The following is an 18,946-nucleotide window of genomic DNA, read 5'->3' on the forward strand; positions in this document are numbered from 1 at the left end:
AAGAACCAGGGTGGAGTTGAACAGCCAGAGCCAACTGGAGCTGGACTGAGGTGGGAAAAGGAGATATCTCTTCTGACCAGCCTGGAGCTGGGTTTGGCCAGGAGGTCTCTGAGTGCCTTTACTTTCTCCCTGCAGGCTGCTCGGCAGAATGGCCACGGAGGAGCGGCACCTCTCCTCCAGCTGTGGGTCCTTCATCAAGACCGAGCCCTCCAGCCCATCTTCTGGCATCGACGCCATCAGCCACCACAGCCCAAGTGGCTCCTCCGATGCTAGTGGTGGCTATGGCATCGCCATGGGTGGCCACCCCAATGGCCTAGACTCACCACCCATGTTCAATGGCACAGGGATTGGCGGTGGGTCCTGCCGCAAGCGTTACGATGACTGCGCCAGCGCCATCATGGAGGACTCGCCCACCAAGTGCGAGTACATGCTCAATGCAATCCCCAAGCGGCTGTGCCTGGTGTGCGGGGACATTGCTTCTGGGTACCACTACGGCGTGGCTTCCTGTGAGGCATGCAAAGCCTTCTTCAAAAGGACTATTCAAGGTATGTTGGGAAGGGAGGGAAACTGATACCTTTGTTTCATAGCAAAAAGGGAGGCAGCCCCAGACGTTGCTGAGACTGCAGTATTTCCATGTCATATAAAAAGGGGAAGGAGAGGGTGTATGTAATGGACCTGAACCTCCATCCTTTTGTATGCTTCCTCTTTCCTCCTGCTCAGCTCTGATCCTTCAAAATCAGCCTGGACCTCAAGTTAGGTTTTGTCATGATAGCAACCTTTGTCTAACTAGCCTGGCTGGCTACCAGATCTGAGTGTATGGTCTAGTGGCACTGATACCCTGATAATGTGGCTGCTAGTGGAGCGAGGCCTGGAAAGGAAATGCTTTGCACTCAAAGATTTTTTTTGAGACCCATTTGAAGAGTAGATGCTCCTCCCTAGAAATGGCTTATTTTCATAGATGTCTGCACCTTGAGGTGAAAGCTCCAGCATTGCAGGAATACAGTTTCTCACTCTGTCCTGCCAGTCTTAATTTGTGGCTGCGGACTCCATATAGACCTCACCACAAGGCTGGACCGGCACTTGGATGAGAGTCAGTCCTGTGTTCCTCCTTGGTTAGTTGCAACAGCCCTTTTCATTAAGATGCAACTTTTTTAAACATAAAAAATTTAGACACTGAAGGAGATAGAGGTACCCAGTTTTTTGTCAGTCTTACTAAGGATGAGGAATTCCTCAGGTGGTTTTGAAAACCTTGGTGCATGTATGTGTAGATGAATTGCAGTGCATTGCACCTGTATGTACAGTTCACATGTGAGGCGTATGACTGTGTCCTAACTGCATAGGTATGCTGCAGATGAGCACTCACACAGTTACAGTATAGCCAAAAGAAGGAGTAGAAGGAGTGCCTCCGGGCAAGCTGCAATATCCATGGATGCTTGGGTGTACTTACATAAGCAGGCCCTGTGCGAGCAAAGCCTTTCCTTCCTACAATCTTTAACTGTGAAAAGTTTTCACCTTCCGGTGGAAAGCGTATTGAGTTTACCCAGCCACGATGGGTTGACTGGACACAGATGTCCAGTGAGCAAGCAGCTTTGTGTGTACTTGGCAGTTGGCTGGGGTCAGTCCGCCATGGCAACACTTCCTTGCCTCCTGTGAAATGAAAGAAAGGCACGTGTGGGGAGAGCATTCATTTTTTGTTCATTGAGTAGGCCTGACTACTCTCTGTCACTGAGGATATTCAACTCTGGAGTGGACAGAGCAGTATAGAGTGCAGTTCAGCCCAGGTCTCTGCAGAATTCACTATTTCTAGCCTAATTTCGTAGATTCTAGATGTCTCTCCTTATTGTTATCCAGCTGTGGGATTTATAACTTTGTATTGCCCCACTGACTCTTCTTGTTTCATTATGCTGTGTGGAAAGCATGATCATCTCTAGGGCATTGGTCTGTTGTACCCTGGCAGGGTTTCTGTGATCTGTCATTGCTGAATCTCCTGTGGTTGAATGTGAACTTTTACTTGCACTTCTGACTGTCAGCACTGACTCTGACCCTCCTCCACCACTTGGACCCATTCCCAGTGTTTCGTTTTGGCACATTCAGGTGCTAAAGGAGAGACAGAGTAGTACTCTGAAGCAAAGCCCTAGGAGCTGCTTATACAGGAAAAGACTGAAAAACTAACCCCTTGTGGGATCGATACTGGAGCACCTCTGTGGCAGAGCAGAAGCGAGGCCTAACCTAGACAGGTAAAAAAAGACCTGGGAACTTTTGAAGAGTTTTCAGAGAAATTCAAAAGAAAATTATGCAGGGTAGCAGTGCCTGAAATATGTATGAGCATGGGTGATACGTCAGCTGACTTGATCCCAAGAAGGGAGAGCACTTCCCTCCAACCCCCTCTCCCCAGCACAGCTATATTCTCCCTGTGGTTCCCTAATTGATTGCCTCCTAACATGTAGCAGATGGGGGAAAAGAATAAGTGGAGATTTCTCTCACCTTGTCATCAGCTTTGGCTGGTGACTGAGGTACCAGAAATGCTTTTATTCCCAAGAGTGGGAGAGACGAGTGTGCAGTGCCCAAGGGTAAGAAATTTCAGCGGTGGAGCTGAAGACTGAGCCCAGTGGAGCAGGCAGCAAACAAGGCTGCAGAGTTTGGTTGATTCAAGAAAATGCACCATTCCCAGGTTTCTACTGCAGTGCATGCGATATCCAAGCACAGCCCTGGGTATGCAGGGAAAAAGGGTTTAAGGATCACATAAAAGAGAGTGGCAGAAGGATTTCCATAAGGAGTTCATCCTGCAACTGTATTGTATTCAGTACACGTGTTAAGTATCTAACTGAAGAAATAGGAAAATCTTCATCCAGGCTGACTACCATTGATGTAGGGTGTGCAGAAAGCATGTAGATGTGTATGTTACACGATTGTATCCCCTGCTAGTATCAAAAGACTTGATGTGGTTCTGGTGCCTGGGAATGGTGTTGATTTAATGGTTTGAGCACAGGGATGGAGCTACGACTCCAGCATTTCCCAGGTGCTCAAGAGATGCAGTAGGTAAATTCATCAGGCTTTTGTGGTCTTAGACCAGCCACTTCTCTGTGCCTAAGAAAGATGAAAAACCAGTGACTATTATAAGAGTACTTAATCTGCTGGCCCTACATTTGGTAACTTTATTAAGTAATAGGTGTGTATGCTGCTAGAAAATGGGTCTAAATGTGTCCTGGATGATTACACTACCACAGCCCTATCTAGCCAACGCTGATCATGAAGCAGATCTTCACACTAAATCTCCTCTTCAAGTACCCTCCTCCCCTACTACAAATGACCCAGTCTGCCCATTGGGTTTTTTAGCTGCATTGACTCAGGTAAAACCTTCATCTCTTGAGGCAGGAGGGTCCTGCAGTGGCCTCTCTGCTCCTGCTGCTGCTACAGCAGTGGGAAGAACGGACATCCAAGCTGCAGATCTTTTTTGAGCCTGACAGCTCTGCCATTCACCCTTAGCCAGATGAGGCCAGGCTGTCCTGGACAGCATGAGAGCTGGTGCCTTGCAAGTGATGAGAGAGGAGATAGGTTTAAAGCCACCATGGGCATGGCTGGTTATCTCTGAGGTCACTACTGTTGCTGTGTGGGAGTTTTTCATCTGCAACATTTTTCCAAAGGAAAGCAGAATTTGTACTGTGTCACATTTCCCCCCCCCAAAAAAAAAAAAAAAAAGATTTTTGGAATTAAAAAGAAGTGAGGAAAATTCAAACTGTTGATTCACTTCAAGCTGAATTGGAATGTTTGGCTTTGCTGAAGTAAGCTAGGATCACACAGCACATCCTAACCTGTCCCACAGGTTTTGGGAAGGTCATACTTGTGACCTCTCTCATGTTATATTACATAGCCCAAGAGAAGGATCAAGACCTGAAAAGTTGTGTGCCATTTCCACTTTGCAGCACTGGCAATGCTTGAGATGGAAAGGTGAAAACCTGAGATGAGATGATAGCACACGCCATTGGACTGCAGGCCTTTCTCTATGAACATGTTATTTTGAACCCCAGGGCTGAACTTCACATGCTTTGAGTGGGAGTCAGAAATTCTGACCTGATATGAAGCTAGGCTGTCTGACAAAAATTGAATCCTCTTCCTGTATCATCGCATTGCTTTGTGGGAACTGTGCTCTGGGTCCCATTATATTCTAGTGGCAGTCTGCATTGTCCCCCATAGAAATATGTGCCATGGGCATCACCTGACTTAGTGTGAATATTTTCTAAGGTGCAATCTAGCTAAGATAGGACAGAATCTGAGTTTTGGGCATGTTGAAGGGTGCTGCTTTTAGTGCTTAAGAGAGCCTGGACCACCTCTCCTGTGAAGACAGGCTGAGGAAGTTGGGCTTGTTCAGCCTGGAGAAGGGTGAATCAGGAGAGACCTTACAGCAGCCTTTGAGCACCTAAAGGGGGCCTGTAAGAAATCTGGAGAGGGACTTTTTACAAGTGCATGTAGAGACAAGGAAAGGGGGAACAACTTTAAACTGAGTCTAGATTTAGATTAGATATTAGGAAAAAATTCTTTACTATGAAGGTGGTGAGACACTGGATCAGGTTGCCCAGAGAAGCTGTAGATGCCTCATCCCTGGAAGTGTTTAAGGTCAGGTTGGATGGGGCTTTGAGCAACCTGGTGTAGTGGAAGGTGTGTCCCTGCCCATGGCAAGGTGATTGGAACTAGATGATCTTTAAGATCCCTTCCAAGCCAAACCATGCTATGATTTGAAACCAGTAATTTCATATTAGCTGAATGGAATGGGTCTGGTACATGAAAGATAACATACTTTGAATGGTTCTGAATTAAAGCTTTCTGAATTTTATCCCATGGAAATCCTAACTAATCCATGTATCCAAATTTAGGATAAAGGCAAATGCTGGATTTCTTACCGGATACAAATTCTAATCTAACTGTTCCTGCTTTTACTAGTTTGTTCAGTATATAAAGCATTATATATCAATCAAATATATTGCTGTTATCTTTAGTTCATCAGTTGTTACAACTGGTTTTGCCTATTCTGAATATTAACTAATAACAGTTCTATGTAACCATAAGAGTCCTTTATTATTCAACATACTCATGACTACCTTTCATCTATTTTTCATGTTCAAATGGTGAAAATTAAGGCTATTTCTAAAATGACCCATTAACATAAAATGAAAGCTTAAAGCTCAGGAAAATAAATCTGAATTAAGATTTCTCTCCCTGATCTTTGTTTGTTCTTGGAACTTATCCATAATGTGATGCAACGGGACTTGCAGGGGGTGTCGTGGTTTAAGCCCAGGCCGTAAATCAGAACCACGAAGTCCACTTCCCCCCCACCTTTCTTCCCTCCGCTTCTGGAGGGACGGGGAGGAGAATCAAAAGAATGTAACTCCCACGGGTTGAGATAAGAACAGTCCAGTAACTCAGGTATAACACAAATCACTACTGCTGCCACCAATAATAATAATGATAAGAGAAATAACAAGGGAAGAAAATATGATACCGCTCGCCGGAAAAGAGCCCGACCGAAAAAAGGACGTGCCCTTCCGGGTAGCTCCCAGTTACATCCCCGGGCATGACGTGCTGTGGTATGGAATACCTCTTTGGCTAGTTTGGGTCAGGCGTCCTGTCCCTGCTTCCTCCCGGCCCCTCCTCCTCCCTGGCAGAGCATGAGACTCACAAAATCTTTGGTCAGTCTAAACATCAGTTGTTATCAGCTTTGTTCCGAGGCTGAAAGTCAAAAACACAGTGCTGCAACAGCTACTAAAAAGGAGAAAAACTGACTGCTACTGCTGAACCCAGGACAAGGGGGTGATATTGGAGAGAACTGGTGACTGGAGAGTCAGAAAGAAGAGACATATTTACCATTATCTTCTGAATAGGCAGGATTTGTATCAGGCAGAACGCCTGCATCTGTGAATTCCCTGCTTGAATCTTGAAAGCTTCAAACTCAATGAGTACAGCAACACAACTGCTGTGCTGGTGTGCCCTTACATCAGTAAGGGGCTTCAAATATGGACAATACAGCTCAGAAAGACTTGTAGGGATTCATAACAGGCTTGTAACAAAACCTGATGTCTTCTAGGACTTCTGGTAATTATTACGGTGGTTAGAGTGGTTCCTGGGAAGGGAGAAGCAGTTGAGAGAGTTTGAGCATTTTCTTGAGCAGAAGAGCATTACCATCCACAGGATCAGCAAAGGGCCTGTGAAATACAGAAGGGAGGGTTTGTATCCCTAGCAGCCATGGTAGGCAGGCACTGTCCTGTCCTTCCGTCCTTCTCAGAAATGTGCCTGCTACTTTTCAGGTGGGAGTTCACAGCAAAAAGACCAGATGTTCAGAGCTTTCAGAAAACTTTTGAAGCTTAATCAGATACAGTCCAGCATTCCCTCGGTCTAGTGCCTGAATGCTGCTTAATATTCACAGCTCTAGCATTTGGATTCAGAAAACCATCTCCATTGCAGCTCAACACTATTAGTCTTGTGTTTTCTTTTTGCCTCAGTGCATCTGTACAGAGAACTCCATGCAGAAGGATGTTTTCTGTGGAACTTTGGTAAAGTATTTCTATGTCAGAAACCCCACAGGCAAACTTGCTGCCAGTAGATAGAGAGCCTCAGGACCCATCTCCTTCATCCTCTTGCAAGCTGGAGGTGGATTTCAGTGAGGTTGTTTGAAATGTCTAAGTCCTCTTTTGTGGAGCTCAGGCTAGGTGTGCCACCCTGAAGAGGCAAACAGTGCTGGTGTTACACCTATAGTTACCCCCTTTCCCTCTCATAGTGTCAAGGGTCCTGAAGTCTTGCTCCTCACATTTCTTTTTTACTTACTATATAAGCTGAATGAAGTAAAATTTTGGTTAATCCAAGTACTGGGGCTTATCTCACCTGCTTTTCCAAAGTCTCATTTTCCTGCAAGTGATAAACATGTGTACTAGGGTGGGGAGGGTTTTGGGTTTTGTTGGGATTTTTTGTTTGGTTGTGTTTTGTGGTAGTTAGTTGGGTTTGGGGTTGTTTGGTGTTTTTTTTTGGGAGGAAGTTATTGGGGGGGAGTTGATTGTTGTTTTTCTCTTCTCCAAAAATAGGAGCCTCTGCTGATGCATGTATATACTCAGGCACCTGGAAGCATAGGACAGCCCTACTGAAAATCAGGTCACTTATTCAAGTGCCTAAATACAGATTTACAGGTTCAATGTTTGAATCCATTTCTTTGGAAACTGTAACTTAAAAAATACCACCCCTACTCCCACCCCTTACCTCATGCAGATCATTGAAGAGATTTTCCTCTGATTTTCACAAAGTACCTCTCACTCCAGGACTCAGGCTCTGATGCGTCAGTTAAAGTGGAAGTTTAAGTGGAAGGTAATAGAGAATCCACTCCATGCGTATTATCGGTGTTCCTTATTCTGGTACAGGAGGTCAGACTGGTGCTGCTGAGGGCAGTGAAACTGCTGATCTAGCACTATACTCACCAAGGACCTTTTTACAGTTTTCAGGTCCCTTTTCACTGAGACACCCAAATGATCTGTTTACCTTCAGAAACAGAGATAAAAAGGATTCAGGACAAAAGCTTGTGGGTACTGAAATGACAGTGTCATCACAGCTAGCGGCTTATTAAAAATAAGGTTGCTTTCTCCTGTAGACTGTCCAAGTTAAGCAGAAGAGCTGTTCCATGGAGGCATTACACTGACTGCCTGGTGGGATCTTCCTAAGGCTATGGAATATTGCAAGCAATTACTGTAAAACAAACAAACCAATCAAATTCCAAACAAAACCCTCCAAAGCTGTGAGGGCAGTGTAATAATTGTTACAAAAATTGGGATAAAAGGAAACAAATGCATGAGCTGAGCTGCCTATGAGATGGATTTCCCTGGGAATTCCTGCTCTCAGCCCTCTGGCTTGGGAGGGGGGGCAGCAGAGAATGGCACCATGCCACTTGTTGCAACCACAGCATGCTGTGTCATATCACTAGGGTGAAAGATATGACTTGAATGAATGGAATTTGGAACTTAATAGCAGATATATCTGAGTCTGGGTTTTCCCCTGACATTCAGGAAAAGCTGCATGCAATCATCTGGCCCTCTTGTTTGAGTCACCCAAAGGAAAGGATGAGAATTCTGTGTGCAGCAGTGCAAAGCAGGAGAGAGTAAGCAAGAAAAGAAGAGTAGAGGGGAAGAATGGTGCAAAGCAACGAAGAATAAACCAGAAAAAGAGGAGAGATGAGTTTCCTTCAGAAAACAGAAGCTGAAAATGCTTTAGCTTTAAAACTTGATTGGCTACTTGTTTATAATCTTCCCTGTGTTTCCTTGTAGAAAGGCAGGATCAATAAGCAGGGAGCAGCTTGCACTCTCAGTGCTGTATTAATTCTGAGCTCAACTTCTCTGAGAAGTCCTGTCCATAACTTAAGCAGGAGCTGGGTGGGACTTTACTGCCTTCCCAAGCTCAGGGAGGCATCTTCTGCTTTCCAGAGAGGTATAGTGGCTATGAGGTCTCTTGATGACCAGGCTCTGGGATGCACCTTTCAGGTGCTTTTACTATGTGTGCCCTGGAAAATATCTTCCAAACTGTTTAATGGTCGAAGGTCTAATTTTACAGAAAACAGAGTAAAAATATGATCTGTCACCTTAATAGTCCTTAGCTGTTTCTTAACGTCTTTCATCTAAAGGGTTTAAAGTACAGTTAAACATTAATGAATCAAGACTTACAATCTCCCCAGAAGGTAGGTTTGGTGCTTGTTTTGTTTTGCAGATGAGCAAACCTAGGACACAGAGAGGAAATGATTTGCCCTGCAAGGCTACATATGAAGGCTTGGAACAAATCCAAACTCTGATTTGGTCACCTACCACTTGATTTATTGAAGCCATCTTTTTTGGTAAATCTTGTTCTGTGGAATCAGTGAAGTCCTAGCAGATTTTCACATCAAATATAAATATTGACTAAGTCAAGAAAATCTCTTCTAATATGCAACACTTCAAACTAAGGCCTTGTTTATTAGACTTTCCCATTTTCTGCCCTTCTGGGTCACGTAATCTACAGTTCATGACACACAGAGGCTTGACTTGAATTTTATACTTGCCTACAGACTTGTCCATGTGCACCTTTGTGTGTTGATGCTTTTCTGCAGGGTCTTGCAGCAGCCCAACCTGCTGCAGTGAAGAGGAAGCTCTCTTGAAGCACCCTGCACTGGCAGCTGGGCTGGTGGTGTGACCGCCAGCCACTGGGAGGCTGCTGGAATTTCGATGAGTTAATCTCATCACTTTATCACAGGGCACTTACAGAAATTACAGGGAGCTGTGAGCAGCTCACTGTGCTGGCAGCCAGCCTCAGGGCCCATAAAAGAAATTGAGACAAACACACACACACAAAAAAGAAGTCAGAGAACTTTGTTAAAGTTTGGAGATGATAGTTTTTCTTGGATGAGTTCTGCTTGGGTAATGCTGATTGTGCCTTCTCTGGTGATGTCCCTGTTTCCTACAGTAATGGCAGATACCGCCCCCAGCTGTAGCTCTCAATCCATGAAATGCAGAGCATGTTATGGGGCCTAATATAAAACCTCATTTACTTTGGAAGCATTGTTTTTTATGAAGAGGGTACAGCAGGTCTCACCTCTAGCGTTTGCACCTGTAAAGAGGGCTGTAAGACACAGCTACTGGTTCTTTCTTCCTTTAGACTGGGCACAGTGCGTGGAAGGGGCATATGAACCTATGTTCAGTGTGAAGGCAGTAAGCATGGTGAATGGGTGTATTTTTTCAGCTATGCTTACCAGCAAGCCACATGGATGCTGCACAACGTGGTGGCCACTGCTTTGCCACCCAGGAAGGGAATTTTGCCCACTGCCCACTCTCCTCTGGCTCTGCTCCTTTAACAGTCATGATCTCAGTACAGAAGTGCCTTTGAGAACTGCTTTTTTAAGCTGTACAAACAGTATGTATATGGTAACCAGTACCTACACCTACTCTGACACTAGCACATTTAGTTGTGCTGTAGGTTTTGTAAACCATTTCCAGTACTTCGCTTGTCAAGGGGTCCATGGACTGGAGGCATGGGGAAAGTGGGAGATCTGCTTGATGCAGGGTAGATAGAGCTTGAGCTGCCAGATGGGGGCTGTCACTGCCTTCCGCTGCTATAAGGGCTCAGTGCCCTTTGTGTAATGTCTGTTAGGGGACAAATTTTTGGCCACGAGACCATGAAACATGAAGTCTTACATCTTTCCAGAAGTCTGGTCCTGGCTTTGGTGAGAAATGTGGGCATTGAAACTAAGGCAAAATCTTCCAAAGTGAGACTGGGGAGTGTTCTCCCAGGTTTGTTCCTGCTCTGTTCCTTCCTGTTTGGGGCACAGCAAGCGTCTGATCATGAGGTAAGGGCCTCTGTACTCATCGGTCTTGTAATGTGCTGGAGCTGTGTGTCTAAAGCAGGAGTTTGTTTATTACCTTGAGATTAAGCCTGAATCTCAATTTCCAGCTCTCTTGAGAATGTTGATACATTGCTAGTTATTGAAATTCAGGTGCTGCCCAATGACGAAAAGCAGTCTGAATGGAAGCAACTTGTGCAGCACACTCTGCTCCTGCAGACAAACTGCATTTTGGAAGGAGATGATCAACGGTGAAGAATGGGGTGGATGGACTGAAGCTTTTTAGAGGCAATTTGCAAGTCTTGTGACAAAACAAGGGCAAGAGGTAGAAGGTTTATAACTAGCAGGTGGATCACCTTTGGGCTTTGGGGTTGTGTACTCCTGGGATTTCACACAGCATGGGCCAAGCATAGTGAGTACTTTCTTCCTTTTGAATCTGTGCTCTGTCTTTTGACTCAGATTCCCAATGGGCTTTCCAGCTTCTTAGTTAGCCCCAGAGTCTAATATAGCCACCCCCAGAGATTAGTATGTATCAGTTGGTCTTTATTTAGATGATGGAAGGGTCTTGCGCAAGAACATAGAAATCCATTCCAGAAGTAGGAACAAAAATCATGTCCTGTCCCAGTGCTACTAAACTGTAAGCTCTACTTCTAATCTGATGATATACAAAGTCATGGAATCATAGAATAGTTAGGGTTGGAATGGACCCTAAGATCATCTAGTTCTAACCACCCTGCCATGGGCAGGGACACCTCGCACTAAACCCGTGTCATCCAAGACTCCATCCAACCTGGCCTTGAACGCTGCCAGGGATGGAACATTTGCAATTCCATAGTGTGTGTTCTCTTGGCTCTCACCTAAATCCTCCCTACAGCTCTGATTGAACTCTTGAATCTCAATTTCTTGCTCTAAACCTCCAAACCAACTTTTTCATTCTTCTGAACTGACTGTAGAGCTTAGTAATCCTTTTCTGAGCTGCCTGATTGACCCAGTAGTTAGACAGCCTTAAATGTATTGTCATTGTCAATGCATCACTGGCAAGCTTAGATTTCCAGTCCTGCTCCACAGAAAACATTGAATAGCTCTCTTCAGAAACATCACCTCCAAAATGAATGGCAGGATGTAAATAGTCATTTCTGTTTGTTGTCTTCTAGGACTAAATAATTGCTACCTTATAGTGTGATCCAGCACTTGTATCCTCATGTCAGACCCTTGTGTCTGTGTTTCAGTTACTTTCTTGGCTTATGATAAAATATTATGTGACCAGAAATAAATCTGTGATGCTGCTTCCCCTGTTTTGTCTCAGAGGCAATGCTGTGAAGTGATCATACGTGGAAAGGAATGAGGAAAGAAATGCTGATGCTCTTTGCAGAGGGATGAGACACAGATGCACAAGGGCTAATAAAGTAAAACTGGAAAGATTTGCCTAGAGAAAATGTGTATTTTACAGGGCATGTTATCCATCTTCTCAATCCAGACCTACTGCTTCCCTGCTACCTGTAGTATGCCAGCAGGCAGGAGGAAGCAAAGGACAAAATGTCATCCCTGAGCTCCCTGCTCCCCCAGGCAAGGCAAGAAAGGGCAGGTAACATCCATCCTACAGACATGGAACAAGACTGGCCACAAAGGAAATGCTGCTAATATCTGAACTGTTCCCACTCTAAGCCCTGGACTTCAGGGAACAGGCCAGGTTATAAAGGATGCAGCACAAGGGATGATGATTTACCTGGAGGGGACATTGCACCTAAAAGCCCAGCATTGCAGTCAGCCCCTTGGATGGACAGGTTTCTCCCAATACTTAGAGCAGTATTGTTTTTTCCTGAAATGTGTTCTACATAGTGCTGGGCTCTCTAAGAGCCATCATCAGCCGGCTGTGGTCTCAGAGTATGTGTGTGTGCAAATCAGTGAGCAAACATACAGCATATACAGATTGATGGTGGTGGGAATATCTGGGCCACTGCAGCTTGTCCCTGGATCACTGAGGATAACATGGTTCTTGGGTGACCATCTCTGTGTTTGATTGCAGGGAATATTGAATACAGCTGCCCGGCCACGAACGAATGTGAGATCACGAAACGGAGGCGCAAGTCCTGTCAGGCCTGTCGCTTCATGAAATGCCTCAAAGTGGGGATGCTAAAAGAAGGTAAGACAGAGTCAGACTGAGAATTGTTCTCTGTCCCAACACCACCTGAGACTCCAGGCCTTGCAGGATCTCTTAGGCTAACTGCATGCTTGCCCTCTCTGGCTTTCCAAAGGTGTGTTTTCAGGGGCTTTGTAAAATAGTCAGGATGTGCAGGGACCAAGAGGGCAGTCCAGGGAGAAGAAGGATTCTAGTCAGCACCCTCATGACAGGATATTACTTCTAATACATGCAAATTTGAAAAATAACTGGAAACTGGTGGTGCCAGACTTTCCCAAAGGAACCCCAGGCTGGAAGGTGTTTCACTTCTTTCTACCCAGTTCGTTTTGCAGTGTTGAGGTCATTTTGCCCTTTGTGTGATCGTGACTGGCTTTGCTGGGCTTTGTAAAGTAAGGATGGAGTTAATGCAGAGCTATGGCACAGTGTGCAACAAAAATCTGCCCATATTCCCACTTGGGAGACTATTTGAAGATGGGCACAGGTTTGTCTGAGAGCTGTGAGGCCCCTGCCCTGCACACCCAGCCTGCGCTGTGCTCAGCCTGTTGATCTGTTCAACGCTCTCCGCTCTCCAAGCAGTGTTCAGCTTCTCTCTTGTGCTGCTTTTCCTCCCCCCACTGCCCTCCCCAATCCTTGTCCATTCAAGGTGAACCACAGGGAATTCAGTGGCAATTAAACCTATTCTTATAGATTGATTTTAAAGCTTTGTTTCCCTTGGGTCTCTCTGAGAGAGGCAGCAAGGGGAGAGGAAGGGGAAGGAAGGAGAAGCATTGCATGTAACTCTGCATTGCTGTACCTGGCAGAGCATAGTCCCCTCAGTTTAACCACGAGGAACAGAAGCTGGCTGTGATCTGCGCAAGTCCTGTATGCTGGAGCCAAGATGCCAGCATGCAGCTTGCTTCCAGGTCATGTCTTTATAGCAGCTGGTGATAAATTGTACAGTGTCACTTGAACGTGTATTGCTTTGCACTAGGGCGCTCTCATTTCTTGAGAGGCAAGTTGATGGCAGCCAGTATTGTTAAGAATGTAGATTAGATGTTAAACTCTGTTCTGTTCTTTGATGGATGTGTAGTTTCTGTGGTTAAATATCTTCCTGCTAGAGCACCCCAGTCACCAAGCAGAGGAGGTGCAGGCTTGTGTAGTCTGGTCCTCCATGAGGTGTAGAGGTTGTAGGCTCAGAGGATCTTGATCCACTGCTGGGAGGGAGGCAGCTACTTTTGGACCTAGATAAGGACCACTGGAAACCTGTTTCTCTGCATGTGGTAGTTCATGGAGGGGATATATCCCTTTACCCACATGCCAGTCCACACTAGTGACACTGGCATTAGTGGGAGTGCAGTTTGGTAATGCGCTCTAGCTGGCTCATACTAATTCCATAAACCAACCTTAAAAGCCTGAGCTTTTAAGTGGCTCCAGTCACTCTGCAGAGCAGCAGCATGGGTCCAGGCTTGCTGGCTGCCTGTGTCTGTACTGCCCTGCATCCAAGCATTTGAGCTTCTCAGAGCTGGCAGCTGGGGGAGCAGAGCCACAGAAGCCTGAACTGGCACATTTGACTCTGTGGCCAGAGCATCCTCTGCTTCCAGTTTTGGGAGTTTGGCACAGTCCAGAGCAGGTTCCTGTGAAGGGTTCTGTGGCTTAGCCTCCAAGTTATGTGAAAACAGTTAACTCCTTCCAGACCAGGATCAGGTTGGAAAGCAATGTAGGTTCACTCACACCATGCTGTGCCTGAACTCCTGAATCTCATGGGATACTATACATGGCAACCTGAAATTTGACTCTACGACTGCTTTTGTGCTGAGGTATATTTAGTTATTCATATAGGGATTGATTTGGCATCATTAAAGCCACTGGGGAAGGATGGTTTGCTATTGATATTAGTATATCCGTAATACATGCCCATAATATTTAGAGCTGTGGAATATACAGTATAAAGATTTATTGATAGTAATGGGATGCAGGAATATATGACAATATCAAGAGCAGCAGAGGAGACTCCACTAGCAATCTGCAAATAGTACTCCCACATCCTAACACAGAGTGGGCAAGCAATGTGGGGCAGGCATCTTTTTTCCTTTGTGCTTTTTTTATTGCCCGGTTTCCCAAGATGGGAAATAAGGGTCATACTGCTTTGTTTTGCAAAAGGATTGTGAAGACTGATTAGTTAACTTTATGTGAAGTCTGGTGGAAGCACAAAGTACTAATTCAGTCAGTACACATCTTTAAAAGCAAAGTCCAAAAAGGGGGAGAAATTGGTTTACAGTCTTTGGTCTTCACAGACGCAGGAATTTCTGGAAAGAACAAATCCATAATTGTTTGACTTCCTCAAAAATGCAGTATTGACAAGGGATTTTGGATTAGAAAGGTCCATTGGTCTTTTCCATCTCTGATCTATCATGCTATTAGCTCATCCATCCCTTTTTTTGCCAGGGCAGGAATGTTCCCAGCTGTACAGTTCTTGTAGTTTAATTTTGTTTTTTAAATCCCTGATGTCTTGGTTTCCCCAGAGAGCATGTTCTGGAATCCCCCAGCACTCGTTAGGACAAGATGTATCTTGATACTTGAGCTAGGATTATTTTTTTTTTCCCTTTCAGTAGTTCCCTTTTCTGCTTTGCTGTGTTGTACCTCTCTTTTCCTTGGCTTCATCTATGGCAGAAGGTCGCTAAGCCAGGGTCTTTCTCCTCTTTGATTACCAGGGGTTTGGAGAAGAACGGTCTTGTGATTAAAGGCGAGATCTAGAAACTACTTCTTCTCTTGACAGGTTTCTTCTTGTCCTTTGCACTGAGCTGGTAACCTAGTGGGGACATTTCTGGGTAAAGAAACTGGCCCTCTGAAGAAGAGCATAATATTCCATTAGTACCTAATTAAGGGCTTCATGATTTCTTCTCATTAAGGGAGGAAAGGTTTTCCTGGTCATTGTCATCATACATGATGTTCATACCATCTCCTGCCCACTGGGCATATGGCATAAGCCTGTTCTTCAGGCAGAAGGCACCACTATTCAGAGATGGCAGAATCAGGAAAACATGACTTCAGGCTTCTGCCTTACATTTTAAAGGCTCAGTTGATGCTGCCAAAGAGACACAGGCCCTCCCCCTGGGAGTACATATGAGGGGTCACCAGACGTCTTCTCTCCTCCCTGTAGGGACTGCCACTTTGAGTGTAGCCCTTCAAGATCTGGGGAGACTGCCCCTAACACAAAAGTGCAGGTTATTCAGGCAACACCAAGTGAATGAAGATCAGGGCAGGAAGAGAGCCAGTGGAGCAATCAATAGGTGTCTCAGATATCCAGGCCACTTTCTTTAAGAGAGCTCTGATCAATGCATTGCAACAAGGGAACTGCACGGACATCAGAGCTTTGCTGTCTCAGGTTCTCCTGGCGTGATGCTGCAGGGCTGGCCAGACTCGCTGGGGAAAGTGGCAGGCAGAAAGCTCTGCCCATGGAGCCCAACTGGCTCAGATGTCTGAAGTGTTGGCCTGTCTGGCTGCCTGTGTCTCACTTTCCCCTTCCATCTTGAGTGTGCCCCCAGAGAGCATTAATTAGCCCCTCACTCGCAGGCTCAGATAGGAAGCTGCTGAATATGGAGTCCAGGATTCCAACAAACTCCAGTCCCAATGCCCTGTGGAGAGGCACCATTCCTAGAAAACCTGTGCTGTGCTGCTCTTGGCCTTGCTGTAGCACCAGCCTGCAGACAGTGGGAGATGGGGCTTCTTCACAACTTTATCCAATATAAGTGCATGGCCCCTTCTCTGCAAAAATTAAGGAAACCTGAGCACCCTGTGGTACTGCTGGTCCCAAATGAAGAAGATGATATCTACATACATGCCTGGCCAGTGCGGATGACAAGTGAAGGAAAACATGCCCTGCAACTTGCAGAGGAGAGGCATTGTGCAGAGCTAAACATCCCTGTCTCTGACCACCCCAGAGCCCCTCTACTCCCAGCACTCTCTGTTTTGTGCTCCCAATGACCAAAATGTAGCTCTTTAGCCCTGGGCTCTACAAAGTAGATCTAGATCTCTCTGGCTCTCAAGAATGATGGATAGAGAAATTTCAGTGGTTTGGCAGGTCTCTTTTAAAACTTCAATATACCTTGTCAGTTTTAGGGAGAATATAGCCTTGCCATTCACGCTCTAGCCACCCATGGCCTTTCAGTTCTACAGCAATTTGTTTGTCGTCTAGAGGTAGATGTAATTTCAGGTGACACATGGCTTCTGTAAATGGGCTCAGAGGTTTGATTTTGGACATTGGCTGGTTAAACATGACCTCACAGCCTTGCCCTCCACACCTCTGTTGCCTCTCTGAAGTCATAGTCCTGTGTGTCACCTTGCAGAACTGCACCATGAAGAGGACAGTGATGTCAGTCCTTCTTTGTATGTCATTGTGGTGGGTTGACCTTGTCTGGCCAAGTGTCACACAACATTGCACTCTCAGATCCCCTTCTCAGCAGGACAGGGGAGAAAATACTATGAAGCTCGTGGGTTGAAATAAAGTCAAGGAGATCACTCAGGAATTATCGTCATGGGCAAATTTCAAAAATTTATTTTATTGCCAGTTAATAGGAGAGGAGGATATTGAGAAATAAAACCAAAAACAAAACCACCTTCCTCCTACTTCTCCTTCTTCCCAGGCCCAGTTCACTCATAAGGTCTGCCTCCTCCCCCCAAACATCACAGGGACTGAGGACTGCAGAGAGCCACCCTGTCTCTGGTGTCTTTGGGAATACCTTGCCTATGAGGAACTTGCAACAAGCTGATAACCTTTGTGCTGCCTAAGGGCCTGCATCTGTGTGAATGTTGGAGGTGGTCCCCGCTTTAAAGATGGAGAGCCTATAATCTCCAAATTTCAGAAGTGGCTGCCTCTTAAATTTCATGCTCCTCTTGTTCAAGACCCTGAGTAGGAAATGCTGTAGCCAGTGATACTTTCCTAATGTTTACTCCTAACTCTGCTAGGTATAACTCCTAACTCTCCTAATTTTTCCCTTACCAGCTGTAGCCCGGGGCTGATGGTGCAGATGTTTCTCAATTAAACAAATCTCTTACCCTGGGCAGGCCTGTCTCTGTGATGTTATAAATTGGGTGCACTCATCTAGTATCTAAACAAGGGATTCCAAGCACTGGCAATCCCAAATTACTTCCACTTAGTAACTTTGCCTTCATCCTTCATTAAAATCCAGATATCTGAATCAACAGCTGAGCTCCTTTTTGGCAACATAACTGAATGGAGGGTGTTTCCTTTTTGTTTTCAAGTGAAAGAATCTCTCAATGGAGCAAAGTGTTTCCAGCAACCTCTCCCCTTTCCCTCCTGCCCCCATCCCTGCTTCCAGACCATGTGTTCTCAAAAAGATATTTGATTTCAGTGAAAGCTCAGCTGACATCCCTACAATATGCTCGGGTTTTTGCTTTGTGCTTCCTGGGAAGGATGAGGGCTCCTCCGGGGATTCTGGGTAATTGGGTTAGTGGCCAGCTCATGTCAGGAAATTAAAAGGCAGCCCTGATCAGGTTGCTGATGCATGTGATTTAATGGCTTTGTATTTATAGAGTATTCTGCCTCCAGCCGGTGCCAGAAATATCACTATTGGAGGCATCCAAATGAAAGAAGAGAAAGAAAAATTATTTTTCTTTCTCTAAAATACCCTTGTGTTTAAAAAGAGACAGGCAACCCCCTGCCCTTTGAAACAGGATCTCCAAGTGCAGTGAGTGGCATCTTGATGCCTGTATCATCCACACGTAACTATTTTCCAAGGCATGAATTGAGCATTTGCAATGTGGCTGGGGCTGGGCCGTGTGGTGGCATGACATTGAGCATTGCTGCCTTTGGCAGGGTGATGGTAATTCTCCAAAGAGAAGGCTTCCAGTGGACGGACAGTCCACAAAGCACACACTGGGCTACTGGCACTTGGTATCTTTCTTATGGCCGTAAGACTGGTGCATCCAGGACCCTCCCCACATCTTCTCCCATATCCAATGGATTATAAATCTGTTTAGTTTGGTTCCTCCCATTCTTTTATTAATCTGTTTAGGTTCTTGCCATACCTAACTAAATCCCCATTCTGTCAAACATGAAGTCCAGGCTCCATCAGTGTAAATCTGTTGAGAAAGGCATCACCTCCACACAGGTTTATGGTAAACACTTTGTTCATTCTGTCACCAGGAATTATGCTTAGTGCTCTTATAATGTGTACGGAAAAGAGGAAGCTGATAAAAGCTGCAACCATCCAGGGATGTTTAAATCCCAACCATTGTCAGAACCATTTAGGCAGTTCTGACAACATTGTAAGGCCAGGATGGATGTGGATTTCGGCAACCTGGTTTAGTGGAAGTTGTCCTTGCCCATGGCAGTGGGGTTGGAACTAGATGATCTTTAAGGTCCCTTCCAACCCAAACCATTTTATGATTCTATGATCTCCTGAGGTGAGCAAGAGTGGGGTGTGACTGAATCCCTTTCCCTAACTCACTTTTGAAGACTGTGCAAGCCC

General features: G+C 45.4%; 1 protein-coding gene across 1 annotated transcript in view; it reads left to right on the plus strand.

Annotated features, from left to right (window-relative positions):
- Window positions 1-18,946, plus strand: part of ESRRB (estrogen related receptor beta) — a gene marked incomplete at its 5' end in the record, with an annotated part of 83,090 nt that overhangs the window by 43,881 nt on the left and 20,263 nt on the right. Inside the window, 2 exons of the mRNA XM_080618855.1 lie at window positions 136-545; window positions 12,363-12,479. Of these exons, the coding sequence (XP_080474981.1) occupies window positions 136-545; window positions 12,363-12,479 (527 nt within the window). The remainder of the gene's footprint in view (window positions 1-135; window positions 546-12,362; window positions 12,480-18,946) is intronic.

Source organism: Psittacula echo (genome assembly GCF_963264785.1).
Source record: "Psittacula echo genome assembly, chromosome: 5".
Classification (NCBI taxonomy): domain Eukaryota; kingdom Metazoa; phylum Chordata; class Aves; order Psittaciformes; family Psittacidae; genus Psittacula; species Psittacula echo.